The sequence below is a fragment of the Pseudopipra pipra genome, chromosome 2 (assembly GCF_036250125.1).
Source record: "Pseudopipra pipra isolate bDixPip1 chromosome 2, bDixPip1.hap1, whole genome shotgun sequence".
NCBI lineage: Eukaryota > Metazoa > Chordata > Aves > Passeriformes > Pipridae > Pseudopipra > Pseudopipra pipra.
The window spans coordinates 91,845,847-91,863,873 of NC_087550.1; the positions used below are offsets into that span (position 1 = coordinate 91,845,847).

Sequence of the window (18,027 nt, forward strand, 5' to 3'; positions counted from 1 at the left end):
AAGCACACATGCAAATAAATAATTAGCAGCCTTAAATATGAGATGAAAAATAAATTATACTGAATTGAAATTCAATAAAGATGGAAAGTTTATGTTTTACAAAGTAGATGAAAACTGGATTTTAACTAAGTGTAGTCATAACTAAAGACCTAGATATGTAGAAAGCAGAGGTCAGAATTTTCAAATTAATGTAAATCTGTATTCAGGTACTTACATGAAAGGTTTGTTTTCAAACTTAAGGAAACAGCACTTCAGATGGCATGCCTGTGCACTTGGAAAGTCATGGAAGCTAAAGCACCTGTCTAAGCCAAGCTGTTTCTGAGGTGCTTACATTATGACTTCGGTAACCAAATATAAACCAATCCTGAAAATACTGCAAATCACCAATAACAGAGCATATCCTGGGCAATGACTGCTCTTTATTTTACTGTCTTTGCAGGGTACATACAGAATACTATAAAATAAGTGACTCTACTATTTTCTGGAGCCACAGGTAGATTCTTCATTTAGTGTAGATAATTATTACACTAGGAAGAGCATGAAGTAAATTAATTCCTGAGATTTAAACTTCTAAAAAAGGTGATAAGAAAGTTCCCCCAGACTTTTATTTTCAATATGGTCAATCTCACTGTAAGCAACCAGAACACATAAAAGGAAATATTTTATGCTGTTGTGCTCTCTGTAATGTCTTTCACTGTTTTATTTCTCTCTCCTTTTATTTTGCCAGGGCAGAGAAGCAGTGGCAATTATAGGCCATGTGGTCTTAGTCTGATGATCTGGATTCACCAGGAGCTGTAATCATTGCACAGCACTGGAAGGTCACAGGCACACACTACATGAACTAAGCCTATGTTCAGCGATTCCGTACTATCACCTATTTCTCTGTGCAACATGAAGGGGATAACTGCTCTTTAAACCTTACTATCACGACTTCACAGCATCAGAAGGAATGCTTCACAGCATCACCAGGAACCAAGCTTCCATTTCTCTGTTGTCCTGGTGGCCAGCCCATCTGTATGGGTGGTAGAAAGCTGCAGTTCTGCAGGTTTAGCAGCTCCTGAGCCCAGTCAGAGCAATGCTGCAGAGACCTGCAATGTCTCATGGGCAGGTGATGCTCACCGTGGGAGCTGCAGCTCCAGCACCAGTGAAAACATCACAGTCATTGGAGTAACCACCAGGACCAGATACTCTCCTGAGTGATACCCCAGCCCAGCTTTCCCAGCAGCTGAGGACAGCAAATTTTGTATTTTCTTCTCTGATCCCTCCACTTGAAGCTGAGGCTGGCTGATTTTGTCACAAGGTGATCCTTCCCTCATACGGACAAACCATAAAGGGAGGAGAATCAGGCCATACCATTAGTGAATAATGAAGCACAGCCTTTAACATTCCTTTCACATTACACATGTGAAGAGGAAAGGGGTGTTCAGAGACCAAACAAGTCAAAAAAAAAAAACAAAAGAGAGAAAGACAAGTTTGTTAGCTCCGGCTAACAAGCCTATTCATTTGTACGTATAATTTGACACAAAAAAGTCCTGATGTTGATCATATTACAAAAAACAAAACTGGCAAGGAAAGGAAAATAGTGATATTACAAAGAATGGAGAGTTAAAATAAAAATCTCTGACAGAATTATTTTCACTAACACAAGTGGTTTTGGCATTAGGCTTGTTTGTTTTAAGCACTTCGACTAAGGAGGCTGAGTTCTCAGTCTTCAGTACACAGGTATGGATGTGCTTCCCTGACTACAGTTCATCACATAAAGCCATCAATTGTTTAGTTCTTTTTGAAGTTCTAATGATTCAAGAATAAAAATTACCTTTTTTGTTTCTAGATGTCATTTGCTCTCTGGTAATTAAAAAATAACTTGACCACATATGTTTTCCTCTACTGTTTTTCTTTTTTTCTTCTTCCTTTTTTTTAATTTTCCCAAGTCATCATTGGTAGGTGTGAGACTTAAAAACTTACACAGGTTCGTAATTGTATCTGTTTTCATATATGAAACCAGCAAAAACGGTGAAATAAACCAACATAGAGTATTTTATGCCCATACACACTTATGAATATATGCAGTAGATAAAAAAAAAACCCTTAATCAATTGCTGAAGTTCCTTAGATCTGTAAATGCAAAAAAATTGGTATATTTGATGTAATTGTGTAAATCCAACTTCAAAAAAAATGTTCTTAAAGTTTTTGTAACAGGGTTTGATTTTGTTTTCCTTCAGCATTTTTTGAACTGAAGTGGCAGATATTAAAGTTTGAAGAGAAAGAGGGAGTTAATATACACAAACTCATTGAGAGTTTCTGCTGCTAAAAGACAAGATCTCTTCCAGCAGTAACTACCTCTCTGCCAGAGAAACTTCATGTATGGCTAAACCTTCTGTCTTTTACATATGCTTTTACACTGGATAAAAGAAAAAAAAATCAAACCAAAAACACCCTACATAGTCAGCGGCCTGAAGTGACTCCAATTCCAGAGGTGCTGACAGAAAATTCAGCACCATTAACTGTGGGAAGCCACATCTTAGAGTGGTTTGGTGCTCATTACCTTAATTCTTTGATTTGCATGGGAAAGCAGCCTCCCCTGCCTCTTGCAGTGCTTTTATTTATCACAAAGGTATCATATCCCAATTTAGTGTCAGCAAGGGGGACTGATGGCTCATGATCTGCTTCACGCACAGCTGAAGGTCTCACACCTTTGACATTTTGGCATTGTGCTCCTCTGTGCTTAGCATGGAGGTTCCTACACAGGAGACTTGAGGGAACTGTATGCTGAGAGGCCAGAAATCTTACAGGTGTTTCACAGTGCACAAGATAGGAAAAACTGCAGTCTTTATGGTGACGTTTACCTTTTCCCCAGTAAGAGAAAGTTTTCCTGCTCCACAACACACATCCTTATGCTTATATATGCACAGCCTCTTCCCTATATGTGCCCAGTGCCCACAAGCTGCTGTTGAAGCCTGTTATTCCTCCCAGGCTGCAGGACTGTTGCTCCCATCCTTCAATCCAGTACCTCAATTAAACCTCTCACCTCTGAGAAGTATCTCCCTTTCCTTCCCCTCCTTTCCATGCTATTTTGTGCTATTTATGTCTCAAAAAAAAAAAAAAAAAAAGGTGACACAGGTCCATCAAGGAATTTCTTTCTCATTCCCAGTCATTTTTTCACTAATATTTCCAGATGCTGGGGCATGGAGTGTTCACCTTGTTTCCTCTGCCATTTCAAGTTTTACTGACTGTATATGAGATGAAAGTTGCACAGCACACTCTTGGAGTTAAAAGACATTTTTTTACCCCTTGATCAAACCCAAATACTTTTTTTGCCAGATAAAATGTTTCACCAGGCAAATTCTCTGAGGAAGTTTCCATGCAAGGGTATGCACCCCCCAGAGCTGGCCCTCTGTAACACGCAGACCAGGCACTTCCCCAGCAAGGAATGTTTTCACCACTGTTCTCCAACACTAATGAAGGCCTGAAACAGGATTTATCTGCCCTCATTTTTCTGTCTAGAACTGCAAAGCCAGAGCTTGTCACCCTAAGCTTCCTATTTTTAAGTAATTTGCCATTCTCATTTCCTTGTGACCCACTGGGTCACCTTTCTCCAGTGGTGTGCTGTACACAGCAGTGTCTGAAGAATAAGATCTCTGGGGGAAAAGCAACCCTTTAGTTTGAGGTTTAAGATTCCTGGGCCATTTTGAGTTTTCATTCTGGTTCCTCCATCATGACAGCCAGCCAACAAGCAGAGGTCATTCTGCACAAAGGAACTATTCCTACCAAAAAGCTGGTAGGAATATGACAGAAACCATGTGCTTGTGTTAAGGTTATGTGCTCAAAGCGCACGTAACATGAGTTTGGAATTTGCAAAACTCAGAAAATTCCACAGTTGTGCATTACTGACATGTCACCTCTTCTTTGCTCTGACTGCTATAATCTGATGATAGTGAAATGTGTGAAAAAGACCATCTACTAATACCAGATTTTACACTGCTTGCCACAGCAAAAAGTGAGCTGTTCAAGAGGTTCCTGCAGCAAGGCTGATTTTCCATCTGGAGTACAAATTAATGGCTATGAATTGGGAAGCTGCCATTCCAAATGGGGTCCAGAGGTTTAGACATCATAAGCCAAATTACCTGAGTTTAGTGATTTGAGGGATTTGGATTTTAAGATGCTTTCCTGCTTTTTTAACACTTGTAATCAAATGGTTGGTTTCATGGAGTTGATTAAAATGGAAATTTTTAGTCTTTCTATTCCTAATGTTTTCTTCTACCTCGATACCCAGTCAATTTCTCAGTTTATGCACTTGCCTAAATTCCTCCCAAAGATAATATATATTTATTCTGTGTTTGTCAAGCTAAAAATTGCATGTGGTTAATCAGTTGTGCCATTCATCTTTCCTTACAGAAGCACATCACATATCGTATCTGTCAGATATCCTATAAAAGACAAAGATTTTTTTTTTTTAATTGAGTAATAGCCATAAATCTTCAGGTACTTCCTTGCCAAATCATTAAGTTACAACATGTCTAATACTAGTAAAACCCCATTTCAGAATGTGTTTGAGAGAGACCATCAGAGCTCAGGAAGAGAGTAATTTCCAGCTATGGGCTAGCAGCAGGCAGGGTTCTGTTCCCACCAATGGGGTAGCCACGTGCATCTGCTTCCTCTTACCATATACCCTCACCTCCTACCAAGACTCCCTGTGCTGGGTTTGGCTGGGATACAGATAATTTTCTTAATAGTAGCTAGTATGGGGCTGTGGTTTGGATTTGTGACCAAAAAGGTGTTGATAATTCAGGGATGCTTTCATCATGGCTCAGCAGCGCTTCCACAGCACCTTTTCTGCCTCTTACCCCATCCCACCAGTGAGTGGGCTGGGTGTACACAAGGAGCCAGGACAGTTGATCCCAACTGACCTGAGGGACATCCCACACCATATGTGTCATGCTCAGCATATAAAGCTGGGGGAAGAAGGAGGAAGGGTGGCACATTCAAAAAGTGATGGCGTTTGTGTTCCCAACTCACCATTATGTGTGATGTAGCCCTGCTTTCCTGGGGAAAAGGATACTTGCCTGCCTGTGGGAAGTGGGGAATGAATTCCTTGTACTGCATTGCTGATGTGCATGGCTTTTGCTTTACCTATTAGACTGTTTTTGTCTCAACCCATTAGTTTTCTCACTTTTACTCTTCCGATTCTCTTCCCTAGCCAATGGGTGGAGTGAATGGCTGTGTGAGGCTGGACTGTCAGCTGGAGTTAAATCACGACACTCCTACCCTTGTGTTTTCACTTACCTCTCCACCTTCTTCCCATATCTCACATCTGGGTCCTCCCTGGCACCCCTACCTCACCTCCTAATACAGATGTTATCGCATCAAAATCACACTCACCCTGCCCTCACCCACTCCCGCTGCCTCAGGACAGGTTGGGTTACTGCAGCCAAGTGGGGTGAGCAGCTGTACAACAGACCCACCACTTTGCATGCAGAGAGCTCGGGGAGATACCTCCTTCTAGACTGCTACCACTCACCAGGAGCTCTGTGAGGTGGTGATTATGCCCTGGCTCCTCCAAGCTCTTGCACTTTAGGAAAGGTGGTAGCTGTTCATGACCTATCGTCCTTTGAAGCGACCAGCAGATCACCAATGATACACAGTTCAGCAGCATCTGAACAAAATAATTGCTATTTATGTACACAAAAATAAATGCTCAGGGACTTTCATGTCAACTCCTCCTTTCAAATCAAGCAGGCAAAATATTACAATTACTTTTCATGACAAGGACTTCTAAAAGAACAGAACATGGACAGGATTTTGGGTTTAGATGCATTAGGTTTCTCGAGGGAACTGCTCAGCTTTGTCTGGTTTTTTGTTTGTTTGGGTTTTTGGTTTGATCTTTTTTAAAGCTTTTTCTCCTGATCTTCTCCAGATTCTCTGAGGGGGTGTGGAAGTAATGTAGTCATTCAGAAAGAACCTTTTTTTTTTTTTTCTTTTTCTCACTTTCCTTGCCCCCTAAAGGAGAAAGTGGTTTTCTGGGGGGTTGCCTCTGCATTACAGTGCTGGTGCGGGGCTGTCCCTCCTCCTCCTGGCATAAGGATGGATAAGCCATTACACATGCACATGGCATGCAAAGGAACAGGTACCTCTAGGGTGTCACACACACATACACACATGATTTTTTTCAATTAGCAAACTACAGGTTCTTTGTCAATGAAATCTACAGAATTAACTCTTATCAGTGCTGACCACCGCACAGCAATATCAACCCTTGAATCACTTTGAAGCCAAAGGATACAAAAAGGTGAGATGCACTTTTTACTTGATCTACAAATTGTCCCATGTTTTCTTCTCAGGTGAACTGAAACTCAATAAAAAAAATACACAGATATAGGATTTCCTGTACCTACTGGTTAAGTAAGCCTAGTAAGTCCTGCATGGGATGTCTTAACAGACGAAAACTGGAGCACAAATGAACAACAGCAGGTCTTAAATCAAAGTTTCTGATCTCTCCTCAAATGATCAGCATTCCCTCCCTTTGTTGGCAAGGCTAGTTGGAAGAAGAAATTGCTTTACTGGAGCTGGGCTTATTGTTTGAACATAATAATCATCACTGAAAGACTTCACGTTGAGCTTGCAGATGACTGTAAGTCAAAACCAGATGATTTAAAGTCAAAACCAAATGAAATGCACAGAAATGGCAGAACACTTACATTCCTTGGTGTTAGGAGGTGCCAACAAGCACGAGTAGCAAACCATCCCGTAGATGTTGCGAGGTCTGTTTTCCAGCATGTAGTAACTGCAATGAAGGGCAAGATGAGGCAAAACAGTGTAAATTAATATGCTACAACTGAGCATGGTTCAGCAGCAACCAATTATACAGAGATAAAATCATTAAAAAAAAAAACTTTTATAAGCAATGTGATACAAAGATTCTTCTTTTTTTTTTTTTAGTTGTCCGAATAGAGACAATTCTTCCTTTCCTCCTAAAAGGTAATTAATCAAACATCGAGACATGACAAGAAGTGGTAACACTGCCCAAAACAACATTATTCTCCCTGCTGAATTCAAGCTGCAATTTACAGCATGCCCTGAAAAGAGATTTTTCAAAATACGGGAATGCTATTTTTTGAAGCAGTAATCTTTCAAGCAAGACCACCAGTTGGATATGGTTGGCTGATTTTATTCACAAACACCATATGAATAATCTCCATAATGTTAGAACCAAACCTGAGCCAAATCATAACAAAAAATACAGGAAAACACCACTCTTACAAGGCAAAGCAGATTAGCTTTTGTAGGTTTGGTTTGGGATTTTTTACCTCCTTGCTGTATTGTTTATAAGTTAGTCCTTGATAGTGGAATTACAGTGTGAAGGAATTTGAACTTCATGATTTGAGCTTCTGGGCTGATAATAAAGTTAATGTTGGAATAAGGTAATTGGTTATGCAATGCATAACCAATGCACCTTAATGAGTAAATTACATCAAAATCATACATATATTGATGTAACATCACACAGTTGATGTTATGGATATGTCTTTACAAATCACTTGTAAATCACTACAGATCTTAATGAAGAGATGAATAAATTCATAATCCATTCTGTGTAGACAGGTGCTCAACATTACAAACACTTTATACAATGGGGAATCTGTTTCCTGCTCTTATGTACCTGTCTATGCACGTGCAGTATAGTTTTGTTTTGGTTTTTTTTCTGGAAATGTATGTATTGTTAGGAAATCATTGCTGAAACTTCATCAAAATCAGTTGGTGTACTAATTAACGGTCCAGCCTACAAATAAGGGATATAGCACCAGGAAATGGAGTACACAGAGATGCAAGGGGGACACAGGGACTCAGAGGAGGAACCTCAGAGAGCCGGTGAACTGCAGATGGTTCATTTCTTATTGGTGTTAAAAGATGCACCCTCACTCCTCCCTACAAATGTCTCTTGTGCCCCATCTGCCACTCTACCCTTCTCTCAGGAGCAAAACTTCATCTTTCTTCTCTTCTGGGGGCCTATGTAATATCAGGTTGTAAAACAGCTAATGAATAAGCAGGGAAAGATTGCCAAACCACAAAACAAAAGAGTGGAAGGCCAAAGATACGTATAAATATATGAAGAAAAATACAGGACAGTTAGGATCCATAGTCTAATAACTGTGGTGGTTTAGGAAAGACAAACAATCCTTCTGACAGTTAATTAAATCAAGCCGGTGGAATAATTCTTGGCTTTCGACACAACGCAGAATGGTGGAGCACATACAAAGAAAACCGAAGAGGATGATCATGGCAGGCAACTGTTGACCCATTTGAATAGGAAACTTTGCAGCTGCAAACATTAGTGATTCATCCCCATGAAGCACTGGCAACAGACTCGTGTTTCAGGTTACTTTCCAATGCACCAGATATTTAAGGGAAGGCTGGAAATATCTGATCCCTTTATGTCAATAACTATGGAGAAGAAGTGGGCCAGTAATGAAATAATGAATTTTCACAGTATTAGTCTTCCACCATGAGACTCATTCTTTCTTTCCTTGGCACCTGCCAGGCTCAGGTTTGAAAGTGTTACAGACAAAATCTGAGATTAAAAGCTAGACTGAAATATGGACTTATTTTCCTGCTTAACACCTTGGTGGTTTATCTTGGGCTAACCTTGGTGGTGCCATGTCACACTCAGGGACTTGGACCCAGGTTAGGTCTGCTGTCCTGCACGGACCAGGGCACCTGGGACTGGGGCAGGAGGTGGAGGGGGGCAGGGTAGTGCCATTCTCTGCAGGGGACAGTCTGCAGAAAGACAGCAAGAAGTTGGTGAGCACATGGGTGGAGGCACCTGCTGCCTTATTCAGAATGGGGTAGGGGTGTGTGTGTGGGGGGGTCTTTATTTTATTAAAAATTCACCAGCTAAACCTTTTCATCCAGAAAACAAATGAGAGTTCACTGCTTCTCTTAAAATGTCTCAGAGAAGAGAACTGAATGTGGATTTGCTGGATCTATGGAACACATGAAAAGGGGAAGCCTCAGTAGGAGAGGCATTTCCGACTACATTTAAAAAGAAAATTATCCCATTGCAATTCTACATTGTGAGGAGACTGGGGACTTAATTCAAGATGAAAATAGGTGCTGGGGCAGCATAAGGGATATGTATCTTATATACTTGGCCTGTTCTTACTCCTCTATGTGTTTCCACTAATGGCCACTACTGAAAGAAGACATATGACCAGGCTAGAGGGACCCTTGCTCTGACCCACTGTGGCTGCTTGTAGTTAGCTGTGATCTCAATTACTCTCCAGGAACACCTAATGGATCACCCCACTGAGGGAAACAGTCTGACTCACACCTAATTTCCACATTCTTGACCTGTCCTATTTGGCATGATGGAAGAGCTTCTGGGCAGGAGCAGAGAACAAAGCCTGCAGTGTCCCAGGAGGTTCAGTCTAGGTACCTCTAGAGTTCACTGGCAACTGGACTTTGATTTTGAGGATCACAGCTTCAGAGCTAAGCCTTTAAAATCTTTCCTGGCCACAGTCTTCCATCCTTCTTGTATGTGTGACAGTGCTATTTTTATTTTATATTGGAGGGAAGACAGAGAGGCAGTGGATGACCCCTTCTCTTGTACCAAAGGTCTCTTTCTTCCCTAAAATTGATAATAAGAGTGAAAAAAAACCAGAAGGAAAATATATAATTTTCCAGCGCTTATTTTAAGATGAAGTATAAAGGACAACACTTGTAGCCACTGGAAAAGGCTGCGAGTTCAGTGGTTTTTTGTCTGAAAACTTCCGCTCAGAATGTGCCATATGTTCATCTTTTCCTCGCACTGCTTTACTGAGCTGGTGAAAAATAGCAAAGGGATGAGATGTCCCTAAATGGAGATGTGAGCTGTTACTTCGGGAAGATCAGCAGCATGTTATGGAAGCAGTCCTCTGAAAATGGAAATCTTATTTTTTCCCCTTATATTGACTGAGGGGCTCTTTTAGGTTTACTGCCTAGGAAAGGGAGCACTCTGACAGCTGCCACTCACCCTAGTGCCTGGCTGTCCCTGTGACACCGGGGGCAATAATGAGATCAGCATGAGCTACTCACCAGCTCTCTGCTCTGACACAGGGGGTCTGCATTTCCCCCACCCTCGCAAAGGAGCAAACTCTGAGGACTCTAAGTAGCACGAGGAGTCAGGGCAGCTTCAGAGCTGGTTTTAGCCCATGTTTAGTTTATTTTGAGAGTTCCATCTATTCAAGCTTGGACTAAGAGGGTGTTTCTTCTTAACTGCTGGTTTTGCCAAACAATCCCGGGACCTGAGAGTTGCACAGGAGTGGCACACAGCCAAATTCCGGCAGGCCAGTTTCTGCTACAGGCTACACCTGTGCAAACACGATGTTTTGAGAGTTCTCCCCAAGCACCAGCTGTGCAAGCTGATTATTTTCAGCCAGCACCCTACTCCCACCTGGGTGACCTCATCAGTCCTGACAAAAATTGCAAAATAGCAACTGTGGCCACTATTTAAGTTTCTTGCTCTTTATAATGTATGAGGGGAAGTCAAGAGGGAGCTCTTTTCAAATCACATCATCAGTCTGTTTGGCTGGCAGCTAGACAAGTCCTTCATTTTATTTGTAAACTGTGAAAATTTCACACAGACTCACTGATATAATAAACCTGGAAGCCTGCAGGGCCTCTTTAACAGGGTTCTCTGTGCTATAAGCAGTGTAGGTTATACAGTATCTGCAAACTGCACAAAAGCCAAAAGTCAACAGAATTACTCTTTAAACCAAAGTGGCACAGTGGCAGAAACTGAAAAGGTATGTAAGGTGATGTTGTGTTTTAGAGTATTTACTCACCCTACAAAAAAAATGTTGAGGGTGCATAGGTATGCTTTGGTTTGCAGATTTTCAAATGTAATACAGACGATAATATACTGCTAACATATCCAATGTAGCAATATCTTTCTCACTATTACTATCATTATATTATTATACTGAGCATAAGAGACCATTACAAAGATGGACTTAGAAAACATTATTTATTTTAAGCCCCTTCAGCCAGCCCTGAAACTTGTTTTGACTCTGAACAACAGCAACCCCCCCACACATTAGCAGCTCCTTAGACCCTTTCTGTTGGCTAGAAAGGACCCTAAGAGACTAAAATGCCTTGGTAAATCTCACCTAACAGATATGTTAGCTAATGCTGTCAACTACTGACAAATGTGCCAGCTGCTCACATCTGGAGAAGAGATATTTTATGCTCCCAAACATGCCACAGTGCCTCCATAGACCCTACAGGGTATCCAAGGCATTTTCATGCAGTTCATTTGTAGGATGCAGGATGTAGGACTTAGCAGATGGCCCTCTGAAGCTACAGATGGAGTCCGAGCTGGATTTCTTAGAGCATTTAAAATGGCACTGCACACATATGCTTGTTCCCTTTCCACTTTCCCTTTTCCAAGAGAAAAAAGTTTTCTAGTTGGTCCAAACAACTGCTTCTTCAGTGAGGTTTCAGTAAGATTAACAACATCTTCTTTAGGGTCCCTTCCAACCTTAACAATTCTATGATTCTATGATTTATTAAACTCATCAATGCTTTTGAAACATTTAAATGTATTGGTTTAGCAGAGACAAAAAAGCATAATTCACCATAATTTCCCCTACAGTCAGCTAGGACATGAAGAAAGGCTGTCAGAGACTTTGACATCAAGGAATTATTTTCCAGTGCCTTGGGTAGAGCAAAGGTCTGTGGAAAAGTCCTTACCCTGGGAGACAAGGACCACATTCTGCATCATTCTCCTGATCACCAGGTGTCATGACTGTGGCTCGAAAAAAACCCTCACAGTCTTTGTGCCGTCTGCATATCTGGTAACCTCCTCTGGAAAACTTCTCTGAAGGGCAGGGGATGCAGCCATAGTCCTCGTCTTTGGTGCCATATCCACATGTCTGCAACAACACAAAGTCACTGAAAAGCAGTCTTGTGCTGCACACCAACTTCTAGCAAAAGAGAATGTTCAGAGCCTGGTCATTGGCTTTGCAGCACAAAGGGAGAGAAGTCTGCTGTTTGGCCCATTAATGTCTGTCCTAAAAAGGCCATGCAGGGCTATAAGGATGCAGCATGCTGCGTGCTGGAAAGGGAGAACTGGAGCATCATACTCCTTGTAAGTGGCCCCCCATAGCTACTTCTATCATAGTCCAGCAAATCGTGGAAGTGACTTTCAGCTGCTACTTAGAAAGCGAACTGAAAATGGAAGAGTAGAGGAGACTACTACAGGAGAAACACAGCTGCAGCAGGGCTATCAGCAGCTTTCATGCTAGGGGAGCCCAGAGGGAACATCACAAAAGGCAATGTTTGGATGGGATTTTGTAACCTCTGAACTCACATGTCTCAGCTGAACAGTATGTTTAGATTAAATAAAACTAAACCCAACTGGTTATTATTCAAAAGTCCTTGTTCAGGACTACCAACTGTGTGAAATGTTTGCACTAGGATGTTTATCCCATTTAAACCAAACAGGATTTCAATAATTTATTTTTTTTAATGAGCAACAATTATCTGTTGTAAATCAAATGGTTACTTAGGAACCATAATTTAAAATGTTGCAGAAACATCCAAGTTCCTCTAGTGCCAAAATATCTCAGTGGGAGAGCAAAACTAAATTGTTGGTGTGGGGGGCCAGCAAGCACGCCAGACTAACCGATTTATCACACCATGCCAGAACAGCAGCATCAGATTTTAAACAACTGTTGAGAAGAGAACAGACTGGCAGAGACTCTGTGTGGAACTTTTACCTTTCAACTTTTACAGTATCACTTTTAACAGGTTGCTCCTGAGATGTGGATTAGTGGCATGCATGCATGATGCCTTTCTCCCACTTCACACTTGCACGTGTGAGCGCTCCTGCTCAAGCAACCCTGTCCTTCCCCATTTTCTTTCCTATCCATATATTACCACCAGGTAGCAAAGCACTTGTTTTTCACATTTGGTGCTTGATATGTCCCCCACCAGCAGAGGAAGCTGAAATTACCATGTAAGGTTCTTCACCCGGCTCGCACTTGGGGCAGTCATGGCACATGCCAGTGGTCTGGTTGTAGTATTCATTCTCGCCGCAGTTGGAGTATTCAGCACTGGCAGAGTACACCAGGGAGACCTGTCATCAGAGAGCATCCCAGAGCACTGTCACTTCCACGGCTTTCCTTATCCATGCCTCACCCCCTCCCTTGCCCAGCTGCTCAGCAGACAGCAGGGCCAGCATTGCAGTGTGAAACACCCCTAAAGCTCAGAAGCAGAAGTGGTAATACTACGTGGAATGGAAGAAGATGCATTTTTCAACCTGGTCCTTCTAAGAGCTTCTCAGAGCGCTGATGTTCATGCTTGTTGGCACAGCCACTCATTAAAATACTGAAAGCTGTGGTTCCTACCTATTAACTCTCATGCTCTCCTGCACGAGGAAATGTCTGTTTGCACCCTCATGCTTCCCAGCTCTAATGAGCCTTCATAAAAGTGACTGCAATGGACAACTATATCAACCCAAGATAATGCATTGCCTTGGGCCTCAACCATGATAGGGCTGTGCTTCATGTGACGCACAGGCTAATCAGTGCTTCCATCGCCTTCTGTCTCTGCTCCATCCTGAGTCCTCCTCTTTCCCCCTCCTCTCTAGCAGCCACAGTTCAAGCAGCATATGCCCAAGTGTTTTATTAAATGAAAACTGATCACTGCATCAGGCTTCAGTCCCTAGGTCATCTGTGGTTCTGCCATGACGATTCACAGATGGTTGTGAAGAACGCAAGCAGAACCCTGTTATATTTGCACACCAGAGAGACATGTACATAAATAAATACCTACCACCAGGAAAGGGAACACGTGAGTCCATTTACGGTCACTCAGGTGAGCCATGCTCTCTTGATGTTTTACCTGAAAAGATAGAATTGGTGATTGTTTACGAACACGAGTAAATATTTGTGTGTGTTGCCAAAATAAGAACAGAAGGGCTCATAAGCCAAACAAAGGTTACATGGGAGTGATGCCCAGAGATCTAAACAGAGGGGGAGATGCGCACGTGCGCACACACACACATGCTACACACCCTTACTGCACATCTCTTTCCTCTCTTTGAGAAGACCAATGGCATGAGGGATTTGCCATATTGACAAAAATCTGTGAAAGATGAGGAGCCAAGTCTGAGTTCTGACAGTTCTTGGCTTGCTGAGAAATCCTCCCAGAGGAACTGAGAACTACATCTTGACAACTAAATGAAAGAGGGCTGGGGATCAGTAGCCTGCCTTATGTCCACACCACTTAGTGCTTGACCACACTAGATCAGGTTTGTCTAGGAAAGATCTGGATGGAGGAGCTAAAGCAGAGACAGGGAGTGAACCGATGGCAAGCAGTGTAGGCAATCAGCACACCAGGGCTGCACTTTCCTTGATGGCTCCTGTGGATCCACTGAGAAAGCCCAGAAGTGCCTTCTGTGGGAAGCGTCAGCTGCTTTTTGTTCTTGATAAGCAAACTGCAGATTTAATAAGTTAAACACAATGAAGGAGTCAAACTTTATATTTGAATTGCCATTAAAATGGTCAGGGAAAAGAAAGGCTGCAATCAATGTTACAAACACACATTTTAACTTATTTAGTTTCTTAAAATGAGTAATTTTGAATAAGAGCTAATATTACATATTCATGTACTGGATGTCTTTATAAGGTGAAAAAAGAGATTGGAAAAGGAGGCACAGATTGTTTTGTTAGCCTGATACAACATATTTAATGATACTGTTACAGCACATAATATGCCCTAGGGATTTTAGAGCTTCAAATTGCAAATGTTTGAGATACAGTCGCAACACTTTGGTCCTAGCAGATGTAAACCACTCTTTCAATTTTCCAGGTCTCAGACACTGGGAGACTTTTAGTCTCCCACAAGAGTACAATTACTGCTTTGTGCCACATTTGAGTATACAACCTACATGAGAGCAGTGCTTCAGTATTTGTGATAGCTGCTAACATTTACATTTTTAAACACTAAGTAGATTAAGCAAAGATTATATCGCTCCAGCATCAAGCTGTGAACTTGCTTTATACGTTCCTTCCAGCAATTGGGCTAGCTGAGACAGGTAACTGGGTGGGTGGGTGGACAACATGAATTATGAGTATATTCATTTCTGCAGGAAATTGCACTTTGAAACCTAGAAACAAAAGAGAATCAGAGATAAATTGTCCTAAATCTGGAGGTAAGAGATGGAAAATAGTCATGCAATTGTACAAAGTGTCAAACATGTAAGTTGGATGAAGGCTTTGTCTATGGCAGTGCAGTTGCTTGGAAAGGTTCCAAGGATATAGTCTTAATGCATATGTCTGTTAAACTGTACCCTAATTATAAAAGAGTTTGTTAGACCATAGATATTAATATTACTAAGGCTGTGTCCCCACTGATACTGAAAAATTATCATATTTATTATAAATCCGGTCTGAGGCTGCTCAGAACCAAAAATTTCAACACTAAATCTTGAATCTGTAACTTTACAGTAAGAATATGTTTTACAGTAAAACCACACTCCAGTTGTTTTCAAACCCCCCAGATGTTTGCTGTTTGAGGTACTTGAGTGCAATCGTAGCCAGATTTGAAAAATGGAACTGAAGAAGTGTAGCCCACTAACGTATAATACAGTATTCTCCATTTGGCATTTATTTACACAAAATGTTGAAAATGTCAAGTTATACACAGATAAATAAAATATTTTTCTGCCTCTTAATATAAATATGCATGTGGGATATGTTTTGCATGTAAACATTTTTTTTTCTTTGCATTCCATCATTATATGCAGCAATATGTCAAGCATATGGGAAATACTTTTTTAACTGGAAAAAGCCATTTCAAAGTGCTAAACATGGCCAAACTAGAACTACAGGGGAGACTTTTTCTCCAAATTTGAATACCAAAAAAAGTTAAATTTAAGTATTCATTCTCCTATTCAAGTACACTGGCATAAACTGACTGTGCTATTTTCTGCTGGTTTCTTTTTGGTTTTGTTTATTTGTTTGTTCTTGTTTGTTTGTTTGGGGGGGATTGTGGTTTGGTTTTGTTTTGTTTTTTCCTCCTTTGGAGTTAAAGCTCAAAAAACTTACTTTCATTTTATAACACAGGAGGTGGGGGAAGGTAGATGGGCCATAGGTAGTTACTCAGCTTGGTGATACCTGAAGGTATCTGCCAAGAAATGCCAGGCTGCTCGTGGGCTTGTTTTCAGTTTTCAGGCATGTTAAGTTATATCTGCACCATGCTATTTGTCACTCATTAATCCTATCCACACAACAATGGATCTTCTAGTGCCAAGATCCCCTTTTTGTCTAGCTGACATCTATGAAGACATGGACAACCAGACAGCTTCTGAAAAAAAGCAGGAAGAAGAGTGACCAGTTATTATAGCCCCTAACCATTAAAAGAAATTGGTTCTTAATTAATTATTCCACTTTGACTGAAGCAAATGACTGTGGGATGGCTCTCCTGTTGGATGGCATGAAGCAGGGAGCGGGAAGGAGCTGGACATGTATTTTTTGCTGGGACTATGCTATCACTTCTAAGGAATTTGGGATCTCTGGCAGCTCGTCTGCTGAGCCCTCCACAGATCCTGATTTGTGTTTTTGTTTGGGACGTGTGGGTGTCTCCTGAGAGGAGGTGTAAAACACAGACCTGTATCTTTGTGGATCAGGTGTGCAACACACAGCAAGCCTCGTCATGACTAGCGGGGGTTGCTAATTACAGCTATATTTGTCTTTTGGGCATATTCGTTAATAGCTGGCAAGAATATACACAAAAGCTGACAGGAAAGGGAAGACTATTCTCCCAGTGGCAACCACAGAAAGAAATGCTAGAGACTCCTTGTCTCAGCTACTCTCCCACAGAATGCAAGGTGGAAATTTGGGGAACAGGAAAAGAGATGACTGGGAACCTATTGCTCAAATATTTCTCCTCTCAGACAAAAAGGTTTTGCATACAGTCCCTGTGGTTTCTCACCAAGAACTGGCAGACACAAATAAATAAATAAATAAATAAATCAACAGGAAGAAAATTCTTAGTTCATGCTGTCTAAAAGAGGAAAAGCAACATTCATTGCAGTTAACCTTTAAATCTCACAATTTACTTAATTTATAAGGTAGCACTGCCATGATATTTAGACGATCCATGAGTATAGTCGGAGTAAATATATGAAATGTGCAAACAATGAGGTTACTACAGCTAGTGGTCTAAGCTAAACCTCACAGCTTTTGATGGATGACCTTAGACATTTTTTTAATTCCCTGGCTTCAGTAAGTAATACAGTGCAAAAATAATTTGCTGTCATAGACTTTTTTGTTCTTTAAAATACAGTTGAAAAAAGAAGGAAAACAAACACATGGACTGAAGTATAGAAGTATGTTTCTTAATGTTGTTAGAGAGGTGGGGGCTTTTTGGTGTCTCTATATTTCTTTTGTTTCATCACTGACATAGATATACTTCAAGGACATAAAACTTAATCTTGTGAGAGGGAAAGGCACAAACACTATCTTAAACAACTTTGCCAATTCTGATATTTCTATATGCATTTCTTTTCTGGGGTTTCCTAAGCAGTTTGGTTATCAGGCCTGTGGCTATGAATATAATACCTAAGTAGCTGGGAAATCTGAATTGATCATAAATCCACATCCAAGATCTCTATAAAAACAGCAAAATGTGAGACAAATGCTTTCACACAAATAAAGGTAGGCATGCTGTATGTACTTCACAAGGACCACCAGCAAATCCAGCACTTGTCCTGAGTTTCTAGGTTTTAAGGGAGGAACCTCCCAAACCACCTTTTCCAAAGATTACCACAGTTTTTTGCATGAGCTCAGTAGATAATCTCTGTATGCTCCCAATGCTGCTAAATCCTTCTTAATTGAGATAAGCATATAATCCTCACTGCAGGGCTTCACAGGCTTCAGAGTTCAGCAGCAGAGCTCAGTCTAGCTCCAGACTTGTGAAAAAAGAGACAGTTTGAGTTTTACTTTCAGGAGGGGAAAAGGTTCTCTGAGCCCATCACTGAATGACAAT

At 41.1% G+C, this 18,027-nt stretch overlaps 1 protein-coding gene across 2 annotated transcripts in view; it reads right to left on the reverse strand.

Annotated features, from left to right (window-relative positions):
- The window catches only part of EDAR (ectodysplasin A receptor), a 72,124-nt gene that overhangs the window by 12,882 nt on the left and 41,215 nt on the right, over positions 1 to 18,027 (reverse strand). For both annotated transcript variants that reach the window (XM_064646410.1, XM_064646411.1), the window contains exons 2-5: positions 13,810 to 13,878; positions 12,989 to 13,111; positions 11,725 to 11,906; positions 6,696 to 6,781 (exon numbers count right to left, since the gene is read on the reverse strand). In XM_064646410.1, the coding sequence (XP_064502480.1) occupies positions 6,696 to 6,781; positions 11,725 to 11,906; positions 12,989 to 13,111; positions 13,810 to 13,860 (442 nt within the window). In that variant the 5' untranslated portion in view covers positions 13,861 to 13,878. The remainder of the gene's footprint in view (positions 1 to 6,695; positions 6,782 to 11,724; positions 11,907 to 12,988; positions 13,112 to 13,809; positions 13,879 to 18,027) is intronic.